The following is a 14924-nucleotide window of genomic DNA, read 5'->3' on the forward strand; positions in this document are numbered from 1 at the left end:
AACTCCTCCCCCAACCTACATGACCTCTGATATAGTTGAAAGAATACTAGCAGCAGTACCAGCGCAAATTGGTTCTGTATTAGTTAGTATCATAGGAAAAAGCTGGCTAGAGACGTCAGGGAGACTGCTTAGAAGGGGTGAAATCTGATCTCATTCCAGAAGGTTAGGTAATGATTAACTATAATTGCTATTATCTGTATTGTCCTTAAAGATGCCCTTTGAAGGCATTGATGGTACCTGGCACATAACAGATGTTCAATGGATATTTGTGTTACGAAGGAAAGGTAATGGTTGCTCTGTGTGTGTTGTGGGACGGGGGAGATACGTGTAGCCCTTTCCACACTGGAGTTCATTTATTTCTGGAAACACCTTTAAGAACTTTGCTTCTTTGCTATATTGACTTGAGCAGCTAATTTTGTTTTTTCTGAAATGTGCCACTTCAACCAAGTTATTCTGCTTACTCGGTTGTTGCTTTGCATTCTCTGCATTCCAGAGCATGTTTTTAAATCTGTTTGCATTAGTCTTCCTCATTCAGTTTCAAGGTTACACTAAATTTTTGCTTGTGTTTTAACATTTGTTGTCCTACGGTGGAGGACCTGGCTGCAGTTACAACCTGTAAGTTCTTATTGTCTTTATTTAAATGAAATTAATTTTTTTAGAAAGTAAGTGGACCCCAGGTTTTTCCAGTATGGTGAGGTATTTACTCACATGGTGAATATATGGTTATTTACCTGGATATACTGGCTTCACAGAATCTTAGAACTGGAAGGGATCTTAAAGTTTTAATTTGGCTTCTACCTATTTTTATAATGGAGAAAACAGTTTCAGAGAAGACAAGTGACTTGGCCAAGGTCACACAGTTAGAGATTAGAATAACTAGGACTACAGCCTATGATTCTTGCTCTTTTATTAGCTCTAGAGAGAACTGGAGCGCTACTCTGATGCTGCTATTCATTCACTGCTCACCTCACTCTCCAAGTCCCAGTAATTTTTCCAGTTCAGGCACTAATTTTGGTTTCCTTTCAGATTCAGTACCCAGATCTGAAAAATAGCATCTTACATACTTCTCCAAGAGAATATCATTCCTTATTTGGATTCCTTGTGCTTTCCAGTCTCTCTTTGTGCTTATATACTGGTTCCTGAGTCTGGGAAGATGGCTTTTCTGGTTATTCTCCATTTTCCTGCAGATTCATTCTATGCCCCTCTCTACTCCCTGCTTCAGGAGGCTGACCTTTACAGCCTGTGTCATCTGGAGTTCTTTATCCTCTGGCTTCTTGTAGGGTTTAGCCAATGGGAGGATGGAAGATAGAAGGAAGAAAAGAGAGAAGCTTTGGTGTATTTATTCCTCTTGCTCTTTCTCTGCTTCCATGCATTTGTAGCAGTGGCTACAAGTAGAGTGTCCTTTGAGCCTACTTGGATTTACATTGTTTCACTCCTTGTTCCTTCAGGCTTGGGAGTGGTGAAGGCTTCCTGCTGTTCCTAATTCTTGGGTACCTCAGCATCCCTTGTTAGTTTCCTTAACCCTGCCCTCATTTCTCTAGTCACTTGGTTAAAGAGTTCAAAAATCCCATCTGATTATGATGTTTCCTGCCCTTGCCCACTGCTGTTAATAATTTTCCCCTCCCCGTCTCTGTCAGAATCCTACACTCCAAAATGCTACCTCTGTGAAGCTTTTTTCATCCCCTTAACTTTCTCCTTTGAATCTCTTAGTATCTTTCTCATAACACTTAATCTACCATGCATGAATCAGTTATTTGTAGACAGATTTTTATCTCCTGCTACACATTTGAAACTTAGGGTGCGATCTGTATCTGCTTCATCTTGGCATGTCCAAAGCATCCAGCACAATGTTGTCGTAGTCATAAAAAACACCCAGGGAATAAACCATTACTGTAACACTGAATTCTAAGCCCAGAGTAGTATGTATAAAACTGCTCATGAGACTTGGCGGGAGAGAATGAGTTTCTAGAAGTTTGTTTCAGTTGCTCAGCTGGTCTTGCTTCTTGTACTGCCTGGGTGGTACAGTGTCTTTCCTCCTGTTCAATTCCTCTTTTCTTAAAAACTTTCAATTAGCCTTAAAAATTTTCAGCATCCATACTTGTAATAAATCATTAAGAATAATTAAATGTTATTTATGATTTTTTTCCTGAGCACTCTGGTTTATAATTTGCAAGAACTTATTTGATTGTTTTTTTATGTTTAAATCCTAACAGGTAGGTACATTTCAGAATTTCTTCATTCATTTACAAAAATTTTACTGAGCATTTGCTAGAAACCAAACACTAGCCTGGGGGATACAGTAGAGAACAAAAAGAGTCCTGTCCTGTGGGGCATATAGTCTAATCATATTTTAGACTATTTTGATAGATTTCTGACAACAATTAGCGTAATCAGGATAAATCAGGGTAATTTTGTACTGTACTTTTAACAGCCTTAGCAAAAACAACCTGTTTCCTTCTGTTTGATGTTCACTGGCAGCTAAAATTAGATATACAAAAACTGCTTCAGCATATATGATTTTTAAGGGATAAATGCCAAACCAGTTACAGAATCTGTTCTTTCCAATTCAGGGTTGTTGTTTTTGTTCTATTCTGATTGGTTGTTTTGTGTGAGAAATAAGCCATTTAGTACTGATTGTCTGTTGGCCTGATTAGCTTATCATTTAACTTCCCTTGGGTGTTTCATTTTCAGTTTGTTATATTTTCCTACGTAGAGAGATCCAGTTGTTTTTTTTTTTTTTTTTTTTTTTTTTTTTTTTTTTTTTTTGCAGTACGCGGGCCTCTCCCTGCCGTGGCCTCTCTCGTTGCGGAGCACAGGCTCCGGACGCGCAGGCTCAGCGGCCATGGCTCACGGGCCCAGCCGCTCCGCGGCATGTGGGATCCTCCCGGACCGGGGCACGAACCTATGTCCCCTGCGTTGGCAGGCAGACTCTCAACCACTGCGCCACCAGGGAAGCCCGAGATCCAGTTTTGTTAGAGGAATATATTAGGTTTTGTTTGTGAAAACATTTCGTAATCAAATTTTCAAGTATTATGAATGAGTATGAGAATTCTGCAGTTATTTCAAAACTTGAACTATTAAAACATTCAGCTTAAGAATTCATGTGTTTAATGTGATTTTTTCCCTCATTATATGTAGAGCAGATTTGCATAAAACTTTCTAAAACTTCCATTTTTGGTGGACCCTTGAAAACAGTGAGAGTTTTTGCTGTTCAAAATGCTGTGAAGCTTTGACCCACCTCCTAGAAAAATGGAAATAAGAACAAAAATTAACAAATGGGACCTAATGAAACTTAAAAGCTTTTGCACAGCAAAGGAAGCCATAAACAAGACGAAAAGACAACCCTCAGAATGGGAGAAAATATTTGCAAATGAAGCAACTAACAGGATTAATCTCCAAAATATACAGGCAGCTCGTGCAGCTCAATATCAAAAAAACAAACAACCCAATCCAAAAATGGGCTGAAGACCTAAACAGACATTTCTCCAAAGAAGATATACAGATTGCCAACAAACACATGAAAGGATGCTCAACATCACTAATCATTGAGAAATGTAAATCAAAACCACAACGAGGTGTCACCTCACCTCACACCGGGTCAGAATGGCCATCATCAAACAATCTACAAACAATAAGTGCTGGAGAAGATGTGGAGAAAAGGAAACCCTCTTGCACTGTTGGTGGGAATGTAAATTGATCTAGCCACTATGGAGAACAGTATGGAGGTTCCTTAAAAAACTAAAAATAGAATTATCATAGGACCCAGCAATCCCACTACTGGGCATATACCCTGAGAAAACCATAATTCAAGAAGAGTCATGCACCACAGTGTTCACTGCAGCACTATTTGCAATAGCCAGGACATGGAAGCAACCTAAGTGTCCATCAACAGATGAATGAATAAAGAAGATGTGGCACATATATACAATGGAATATTACTCAGCCATAAAAAGAAACGAAATTGAGTTATTTGTAGTGAGGTGGATGGACCTAGAGTCTGTCATACAGAGTGAAGTAAGAAAGCGAAAAACAAATACCATATGCTAACACATATATGTGGAATCTTAAAAAAAAAAAGTCCTGGTGAACCTAGTGGCAGGACAGGAATAAACACGCAGACGTAGAGAATGGACTTGAGGACACGGGGAGGGGGAAGGGTAAGCTGGGATGAAGTGAGAGAGTAGCATTGACATATATACACTACCAAATGTAAAATAAATAGCTAGTGGGAAGCAGCTGCATGGCACAGGGAGGTCAGCTCTGTGCTTTGTGACCATCTAGAGGGGTGGGATAGGGAGGGTGGGAGGGAGACTCAAGAGGGAGGAGATATGGGGATATATGTATACGTATAGCTGATTCACTTTGTTATACAGCAGAAACTAACACACCATTGTAAAGCAATTATACTCCAGTAAAGATGTTTAAAAAAAAATGCTGTGAAGCTGAATGACAGGCAGTAATCTGAGGTTGGGAAGGGGAAGAATGTATTTTTTGCCTCCCCTCTAGTAAGCAGCTCAGAGCTTATTTAAGATCCTGGAATGACTTAACCCAAGACTTTTAATTTTAAAAAAGATACTGTCAGTAGCCTGACCCACCAGTATGTGAAAAAGAAAAGCTTTGGCTGATTGCCAAAACCACATGGTCAAACAGTGCTTTGTTGGGGGGGTCATGTAGTAGGTGTTTTTGTTTTTTATGAGTTTGCTTTTTTGAATGTTGACTCATGACCATGGAATTGGCAGGAAGGATGTGGGAAGAAAATTAGGTATTCTGCTTTGTTTTACTGGCCATTTTTCTTCTCAGCATTTATTCCAGTATAGCAGTGATTGCTAATTTTCAAGTGCATGGGTTTTTTTGTTTTTGCTAGTTTGTACTTTATCTGTAAATAATGTTATAAGTTTTTTATGCTGTATTTTATTTTGCTTGGAAAGGTGTATCTGAGCAGCTTCAGCGTTGCCAAATTTACTCTCTCAAGTCATTTTAGGGTTTGGTAGATAATTTTAAAATAATAATGCTGATGATTTTGCAAGCTAAAACAGTTATAAAATTTTTGAAACATATTTATAACCTGCACAGTTTCTGAATACTTTTTACATAAAGTTTTTGAATTTAAGTAAATAGATACTTTTAAAAATCAGACATCATGAATGTATAAAGTAAAAATTAAGAGTCCCTGTCTTAAATGCCCCTCTTTCTCAATCACACTCCCTAGGAATAACATCTGCATCTCATGTGTTTTGTTTCATGTGTTGTATTTCAGGTGTGTGTGTGTGCCGTGCATGTGTGTGAATAAAATAACTTTTCGAAATGTAACTTCTTTATTGTTCATGTCTCTATTTATCTAGAATAAGGTAAGCCCTCAACCAGTATTAATTGACTTGAATTCTGGTGTTTATTTTACGTTTGTAATTTGCTTTCTACATTCAGAGGCTGTAAACTCATATTTCATTTTAGATTTTTTTAAAAGTAATTTGCTGCATTCTGAAATCTCGAGGCAATCCTGTATGCCTTCCAGACTTTTATATCTCTAAAATGCTAGTTACAACCTTTATATAGAGAACATATAATTTATTGTCCAAACTGGGGCACTTTGAGAGTGAAGGAGACTGCTAATAATTTTGTTGATACAACAGACATAACTAGGGATATCCCAGACAAACTAGGGTAAAAGTCACGCAGTTTACAAACTTCAGGTTTTTGTTTGTTTTATTTACTTTTGGCAATAACTTTTCGTATGACTTCAATATTATTTATTTATTTATTTATTATGTATTTATTTTTGGCTGTGTTGGGTCTTCGTTGCTGCACATGGGGCTTTCTCTAGTTGTGGTGAGTGGGGGCTACTTTGTTACAGTGCGTGGGCTTCTCATTGTGGTGGCTTCTCGTTGGGGAGCACGGGCTCTAGGCGCGCTGGCTTCAGTAGTTGTGGCACGTGGGCTCAGTAGTGTGGCTCACGGGCTGTAGAGTGCCGGCTCAGTAGTTGTGATGCACGGGCTTAGTTGCTCCGCAGCTTGTGGTATCCTCCCAGACCAGGGCTCGAACCCATGTCCCCTGCCTTGGCAGGTGGATTCTTAACCACTGCACCACCAGGGAAGCTCCATATGACTTTACTGAATAAATTGGGAGAGTCATTTGGAAAGACAAGCTGTCAGTGATTTAAATAGAGGAAAATGGTACAAATCCCAAACCTTTCCTGTGCAGTTGTTTGAGTAGCCAAATCACTTTATGGAATCAATATTAGTGTTTTGTTCTGTAAGTCAAAAGGTTACCTAACACTGTCAGTATTAGATGAAGAGAGATCATGAAGAGTAAGCAGTTGTGCTAAGAGTTATAATAAAGCTAAGGAATTTTGGCACTGGTGTCTGTACCTGATTCCTGTTTGACAAGGCAGCTGTTTTCTGTCCCAAGTATGTGAGCAATTCAGATTTGTTTTGTGTTGTTTTTTCTTAAGAGAAGCTATTTTCTTTGTAAATTTAAAGATAAAAACAATTTTATTTTTCAAAGAACTAACGGATTTTCAAAAATCAGATTATTTTATGGACAAAGGGGGCATTCTTTATATTGTTTGACTCTTTGGTACCAAGGTAATAATTGAGTACAGTTTACCTTTTGTGGTTCAGGCATAATACCTGATACTTTTCTGAACATCTTATAGGGAATTTTGTTTTTGATCTGTTTTGCAAGACTGTATTTTATCACTTGTTTGTCTGTTCTTCATACCTTTTTTATTACTATTTATTTTCTTGAGTTCATCAGCTTACTGCTTGTATTCCTTTTTTAAAGGAATGTTAAATACAGTTTAACTTACGCTTGTATCCTTTTCTTGATTATACTTCTCTATTAAAATTGCATATGTTTTGTGTATTACCTAGTTGTTAATTCATTTTGGTTTTAATCCATCAAATATTCACTGAGGACCTTTTCTGTCTGTTAGGCACTAGTTTAGGGCCTTGGATACAGTGGTGAATCCTGGTTATTTTCAATTCCACATTGTGGAGAACACCCACTACTGTGTTACTTTATGCATATTCTTTCATTTTGTCTATCCAACAACTTTGAGTGGTTTATTATTGTGTCCATCCCTGCATAAGGAAAAGGAGGTAGAGAAGGTAACTTGGCCAGATCATGTAGGTAATTGGTTAGGGACTTGCAGATTCAGGATTTAAAACTAGATCAGTCTGACCTTAAAGCTGGTGTTCATTTTTGGTATACCAGGCTCCTTCAGGCATTTTTTAGATTAAATTTTAGTCTCTTATGCCATGAATTCTTTTCAAATATCATTGTGATTTAATAGAGAAGTGTAATGGATTTGAAATCAAAGGGCTGGGTTGAAATCTCAATTAAAAAAAACCCAGCTGGATGATTTGGGAAAGCACTTATGAAATAGAGTTAATATCTATTTACCTTACTATGTATGTTATAATAATGAAATAAGAAATAATATAAAATATCTAGCAGAGGACCTAATACTCTGGGAAAAAATTACTATACTGTGCATCCGTGATGAATCCATGGTGTTAGAAATGTTCATTTAGAACTATGGAGAAAGGCCTTACCTTTTATGGCATTCTTGGGGTACCTAAACAGTTGTTGATAAGATAGCTATAGCTACCATTTTGATAATAGAGACCCTATTTTGGAGCCTTAGATTATCAGGACATTGACTTAGATGGAAAATACCTTCCTGAAGTTACATCGGAGTAAAGCGTTTAATAATAGGCTCAATTTTATAGACGTTTTTGAATTGTTAATCTTTACTCCAAATGAATTGGTAGTTGAGTGTTCTTTAGCATTAAAAATAGGGGAAATTCTTACTCTCAGAACTTCTCTATATCTCTAAATTCTGTTTTCCTTTAGCTGAAGTGAGTAAACCTCGGAGACAGCAGATTATAAATGTTTCCAAATTTTCAGTAGTCCAAGGAAATCACATGTTAGTATACCCCACATAAAATGATGGTCTTACTAATATTTTTGGCTTCTTTAATATACTTTTTTCATCATTAAAGCAACTTTTGAGTCATTTGGTAAGGAGAGAAAATGGTGTCATTTCTCAAAAAACTTAATTTGCTAATAAATTTCTAAGGAACAGAAAAGCCATTAAGTATGGCATAATGTTTATTTATCTGTTTATTTTTCAACTTGCCACTTGCTGCTCATGTACCTACTTTTCCTCTGTATAGCTACAGATGTTTCTCTTATAATTCCTTTAATTAATTATTGATGTCAGACGCACAGCATAGTAACTTTCTATTCTCTCTTTTCCTTACCTTTATGGAAGATCAGTACCACACTTGCTTTTTTCCAGTCTTCTGGTATCTCTCCAGTTCTTGAATTTTCAAAAATAATTGTAAGTGATTCAATTGTAAGTATGCCCTATACTTCTTTCATTGGATGAAAGCATATCTGTGATGCATGTCATCTCAAATTGCTAATTGTGAACATAAACTTTCCAAATACTCTTCTATTTAATCAAAACAACATTTCTGCAGAGTTTTTATTTATTTATTTATTTATTTATTTATTCATAGGGTGTGTATTTTGCTAATTTTTAAAAATCATCTACTTTTGTCTGGATTTATGCCATTTATTTTTCATTAGGAGTCTTGTTTTCTTTGGTGTTTTTCCTTTGTTAAATTTTTAAACTGTTATTCCCTTTTACAGTTCTACTACTGATAACTTATTTTGTTTTCTTGTTATTCTGAACTTTTCTATGAGACTTATGTGGAATAATTTCTGTATTTCTCTCTTCACAACGTATTTTTATTATATACTATTTTGTCCTGTATAGGAGAAAGCACTGAGTGTAGGGTACTTAGTCCCTTAAGTTTTTGCTGTGAAATAAGATTTGATATGAAAATAATGACTCATTTGTGAATTTCTTTTTACAGTGTTATTCAGCCATAGCCCTTCCTGTTCTGCATTTTTCTTCTCAGTTCCTTAAATTACTCCTAACTTTCTTATTTCCTGATTCTGACCTCAAGAAGACCTTAAACCACCTTTTCCCACCTTACCTCCACTATTCATTATTCTTCCTTTGTCAGCAGGAATTACTTTAAAAGCTTTTACTCCTTGCCTCAAAAATTGCCTCTTGTACTGTTTTACTAAGAGTGTCTCTCCAAAGTAGCTACATATGAAGTATAATTCATATGTACTTCAGAAAGTATTAAAGATATCCCTTTTAATACTCTTCTTTTTAATGGCGGTAAAGTATTCAGTTATGTGTATGTATAAAATATAAATAGTGTTTAATGTCCCGATTAAAGTATTGATAGAAATTCATTTAATTTTGCTGACATTTGTTAGCTTTGAAGTACCTTCTGAGAAAAGTGATGCTGTTCAACATAAGTATTAGATAGTAGGAAGTACCTACATACAGTTTTGAGGCAGTTTAATATTCTTCTATCATTCTAGATATTATATTTGAAATTCCCCTTAAATTGGGCCAAATGTCTGTCTCTATATATACATATACATATATATATTTAATCTGGATACATAGGTCTTGATTGATACAGAATTATGTGTTACTCTTGACTTCATATACATACTTTAGCTTTCTTTAATTAGCAAATTACTCTTGCAAACTGACACTGTTTTGTTTTTTAGCATACTCACCACATAAGTGGGGTTTTTTTCTTTACATAGATTTCTAATTTTATGGTTTAATTTCTATTGAGTTTCTTCTAGTTTAACTTTTTTTACATCACAGACCATTTTGTCTCTATTTCTCTATAATAGTCATGTTTAGTTTAAACTTTAAATGAATTCATACAGAAATCATCAAGTTAGAACTATGGATCATCAATATAGTAAACTAGGGAGCAGCAACCTCTTTGGTCTCGATTGCCAAAAATGCAACATAACCACTTCAGTTGCTACTGCAGGACAAAAGAGAAGGAAAGAAAGGGAGTGAGGGAGTAGAAAAATAGAAGGAGAAAGAGAACAGAAAGGCAGGGGAAATATAGGGAGACGTGGTCATGGAGAAGAGTGGTATCATGGCATCAGCAGTTGCCAGAAGCTACAATCAGTGCAGCACACATTCACTCAACAATGAGCTAGCCTGGAGTCGAGGTGCGGGCGTATAGTGCTGAATGAATGGCAGTTTCTGCCCTCGTGGAGTTTATACTCCTTCAGAGAAGTCAATCAATTAAATATTTAATTATGATAAAATGTGATAAGTGTTAGATAAAAAGGCAAGTACAGAGCAGTAGAATGTACATCTGCTTGACTCCCAACCAGTTTGTTCTCAAGAGCTAAGTGTCACCCTAAGAAGTATGAAGTCACACTGTTTTAAAGGTTCTGCCTGTTCTGAGTTCTTTTCAAAGGAAGACAAACCACTCAACATGGTAGAGGACTGTATTCTATTTTTATGACCTGTTTTAAAACAAAATTCCATTAAAAAGGATATGAATATGTATAGTGCCTTATATCTTAAATGTTTAATGGAAAGAGGAATAGTTATGGCTTTAAAGGGATTTTGTGAAATAGTTTATGTTAGGAGGTACTGAGTTCCTTTTCTCTTGAGATACTCAGACAAAGACTAGATGACTTTCAAGGACATTATAAAAGTAACTTATATGAGTGGGAGGCTGGACTAGGTGGCCTTGATTCTGTGTACTGAGTCACAATATGTAGTGAAAACTTATATTTTCTTCTAGTGTATTATTCTTATAAGACTTGAGAAAACAGTTTAATTACTGTCAGTTGCTTGTCCACGGTAGTAATAAATGCATACATGTTATTTTATTGATTTAAGATGGGGAAACTATATATGTAGATTTTATTTTAAAGTATACCAAAGACTTATGGATTACTGTGCAAGGGAGTTTTAGGCCAGTTCTGGGACTTTAAGCTAATAACTGTTGTTACAAACCTCCCATTATACATTACATAAAGAAAAATAGATTGTTGAGTAGATCTTTGACTTGGATGTTACAATGTGTGGTGTTTTAAGGGTAAAGGACCATTGTAGAAGATGATATCTAGGGGGAGGCAGGTCTGACAAAAGAGCCAAGGTGAGGTTCACATGATTATAGCAACATCAAAGAGTTGTTTTTTAAGAATTAATTTAGACTTAATTTCAGATCTCAGTAATATAAATCTAATTTTTTCCATTTATTTATTGGGGGATTTTAAATGGGATATAGTGACTTGTTCAGAAGGATATATTAATTAGATTTCTATAGTGGTAGTTCTAAATGGATTCAGAAGAGGGAAAACTCTTGAAGGTCACTTTTTCTCATTTAGATCCTTCACCTTTATACTCATTTATGAATATGCCATTGACCTTTTTAGTATTTATCAAGAACAATGTATTTAGCTGATTTTAGCTGGATTTTATAGTTAAATGATTGATAGTTATGTTATATTGCCCTGTGAAACAAAACAAAACAAAAAGCCAAGCAGTCCTTCCAATTTTCCTGTGGTACTGTAACACTGAAAAGAAATCACTCCCTACTTTCTTAGTACAGTACTGTGCTATCTCTGGAATGTGATGGATTTATCCTTTCTTTTCCACGTCTTTTATTATCATACTCTACATAGTAGATGTTTCTAAAAGGGTGTCTTTGGGGTTATCTTTAAGAATGAAGATGTTTAACTACAATTTTATAAATATATCTGGATTTTACATATACTGCTTATTATGATTTTTCTTTCTTAAACTTTGTTTTTACATGACATCTCTCATTGGAAAGGGGTTTTTCAATACTCATTTCAAGCAGTTTCTCAACATGTATGTAAAAAAAAGCAGTTTTTTTGCCTTTGAATTTGAAAAAGAAAATGCATTACAAGATTAGTTGTGGACTTAGGTTTTTAATGCTTTGATTAAGAATTTGAATTTTAGTTTGGGAAGAACAGCAATAGTATTAGTAGTAATTGACAGTGTTAGTAATTATAATCTTTAGTAGAGGTCATAGCTGCCACATTAATAATAGTAGGAGGAAGATGCCTATATTTGGCAGGTAAGAAAATAGTTTAGAGAGACGCAATATCTTGGTAGTGGCTGAGCTGCAATTAGAAACCAGGTTTGCCAACCCATTGTTTTTTCCATAATATTATACGGTCTCAATCTGATGTTTGAGATCATGGCTGTGAAAGTGCTTTAATAATGATAAAGTGTTAGGCAAAGATGAGGTGTTGGTTTAATATAAAATGAACTCTGGCCTCAGTTGACTAAAATGGGGAATGTGAAATGATCAGCACGTTTTGGCAAAAGGCAGGAGAGAAAACAATTGAAAGTCAAGTATGGTATGTTGAAGCACTATATTTCACCCATTTAGTACAGAGTTTTGTGGTTGGGTTGTGATTGTGACATTAGTGGTTCCCGACCCTTATTTCCCTGTTTAACTCCATGACTTCTGGGCATGCAGATATGTATGGCAAGATGGTAGCCTTGTTCAATCTCAGACTATTTTCTCTTTTATACTCAAGATTGATGTACTTTTCTGTTAAAGATGATTAAGAACTCAAAACTTTCTTTGGAATAAAGTTAAAACATAGGAATCCCGTGCTCTTGGAACTTAAAATTTTTAGCGTACAAAAAGTAGGACATGCACATGCTGGACTCTTAAACTGAGAAATAAGTGGGCCCTCTAAATAAATAAACATTTACACCGTGTCCAGAGTGTAGTGTTCATGCCAAGGGTGAAAATGAGTAGGGAACTTACGACAGAAGTGTTGTCACTTTCACTTAGGGAAGGCCCTCTTAGAGGAGGTGAGAATTTTGAGTTTTCCTCTTTTTTTTTTTTTTTTAAATAAGGGAGGAGGAGGAAAACATCAGAGCTAATGGGGTAGTTTAGGGAACAGGAGAACTAAATAGTGGGAATATGAAGTTGAGATTAAGGGACCGGAGGATTGAACTGAACAAAAAGTAGGGGGGAAATAGGAGGTAATGTAGGGTGTTTTGTATATGTTCCTTTAGCTAAATTACTGTTGCTTTAGAGCCCATTATGGGGCTTTTGGGAGAGAAGAAAATGATTCTGAAAAAGCCGGGTAAATTCTAATTTGAACAGCAGCACATGTAATTGATGAACAGGGAACAATGCTAGAAGTTCATGAAGGAGATTGATGTACCACTATTCTTAGAGAATTTAGATAATTTAAACAGACCTATTATTTATGGAAAAGTACTATTTTTAATTTAGAAAAGTGAGATGTCTTGTATTAGACATTGCTGGGATTTATTGCAGTTTTTTTCCCTCTAGGGTTTGGATTCAGGATTTGTTCCTAGTGTCCAAGACTTTGATAAGAAACTTACGGAGGCTGATGCTTACCTACAAATCTTGATAGAACAGTTAAAGGTATGGCATTCGATTATATATTGAATTTATATAAAGTAGTAAATGTTACTGAGCTTGATTTTGAGTAAAAATAGTTACTTGATGTTACTTTACAACCCTTACTGGTTTTTCAGTAGTTTTTAAAGCTAACCTAAACATAATTAGAAGAAAATAAGACAAGATTAGATTCATGTTTTGTTTAAAAGTTGTGTGAAACTGGTAAATTTTAAGTGGCTCGATTTCTAAGGCCATTTTTCATTTTGGGGGAGTTGGGGGATTGAGAGAGTTTACTTCTCTACTTCGTTCATCATTATTAAAATTGTCTCCTTCAACTCCCACTTTAAAATTAATTACAAGCAAAGCTCCTGGAAAGAACAAGGAATGTTGATAAACTTGGATGACAAGGCAGAAAAAACTTAGGTTTGAACTGATCTTTTAAGTTCTTAAAGTCATATGTTTTCTTTTGCTTGTGATTCTACCAGAGTAATTGATCTTGACTGTTTAAAATAGTTCAATAGAATCTGACTTGATAACAATGCCTTGAAAAAATGTGTGTTATCTTGTATTTTAGTAAACATTAATTATACATTTAATGCATGTATAAACCATCCCTGGAAGAAATATGTTTGCTTTTCTTTGCTTAGTAAATGTGTACTATGTAGTAAAGGCTTGATACTATAATCATTTTTTTCTTAATCCTGTAGCTTTTTGATGACAAACTTCAAAACTGCAAAGATGATGAACAGAGAAAGGTAACTTCTATAATCATGATTTTGACTTAAAAATTTTTGAAACCAAGAGCCTTTTGGAGAAGTAATAGAAGGACCTCGGTGTTTTGACTACTATAATAGTACTGTTGACCTGTTATGATAGTATGCCATATAGATTTCAAGTGGAGTTTTCTGGTGAATTTCTGGTATGGTTTCATAATTGAACAAAAGAGTAACACAGAAAATTTTATTATGATACCCTTTTTGTAAGTACCACCTTTAGGAATAAGTTCTTCCTCTTCAAGTATCATATGTTGAAGATTGAAAGTTATTTTTTTAAATTTACATGTGGTCACTTCAGATATTAATAAAGCAACCAGCAAAAATTTCAAAATAAACCAGAAGCCACACATGAGGGAACAAAATGAATGTTGCTTTAATTATAGTTCCTCCCTTTGGGTTTCTGACAACTACTTTGTAGTTTGAATATTGTTTTCTTTTTTTCAATTAACGTTTTTCTTCTCCTTGACTAGATTTCCTGATGCAGCATCATTTATTTTTTTGCATTTCTGTTAACCATAGCCTTGCATTTGTCTCTTTTACACTTGGTAATAGTAGTAACTCATGTTTAGCTCACCTTCTTAGTTTTGGAATTTAGTCTCATGTCATTTTTTAAACAACTTTGCAAAGTTTAAGGTGATTCTAAAATAAGCATTTTAAAATCACATAGCGAATCCTATAGAAAAAACAAAAATTGTTTTCAGGTAAGGGATAAGAATGTTTTATATTATTCTTACAAATCTTGAATTGAATCACATGAATTTTATTTGAGGATGTAATCCATAAAATGTCTGAATTTTTTATTTAAATTAAAAAGTTTAACCAAAAGCACTCCCCAACCTGCCTGAACTGATTTAGAGTAAAGAGTACATTTTGG

The 14924-nt window shown here is 35.1% G+C and overlaps 1 protein-coding gene across 5 annotated transcripts in view; it reads left to right on the plus strand.

Moving 5' to 3' along the window:
* OSBPL9 (oxysterol binding protein like 9) overlaps window positions 1-14924 on the plus strand; it is a gene marked incomplete at its 5' end in the record, with an annotated part of 169826 nt that overhangs the window by 111347 nt on the left and 43555 nt on the right. For all 5 annotated transcript variants that reach the window (XM_082613363.1, XM_082613364.1, XM_082613365.1 and 2 more), the window contains 2 exons: window positions 13203-13298; window positions 13982-14029. In XM_082613363.1, coding sequence (XP_082469489.1) covers window positions 13203-13298; window positions 13982-14029 — 144 coding nt within the window. The remainder of the gene's footprint in view (window positions 1-13202; window positions 13299-13981; window positions 14030-14924) is intronic.

The sequence above is a fragment of the Mesoplodon mirus genome, assembly GCF_964341445.2.
Source record: "Mesoplodon mirus genome assembly, chromosome: 3".
NCBI classification, from domain to species: Eukaryota; Metazoa; Chordata; class Mammalia; order Artiodactyla; family Ziphiidae; genus Mesoplodon; species Mesoplodon mirus.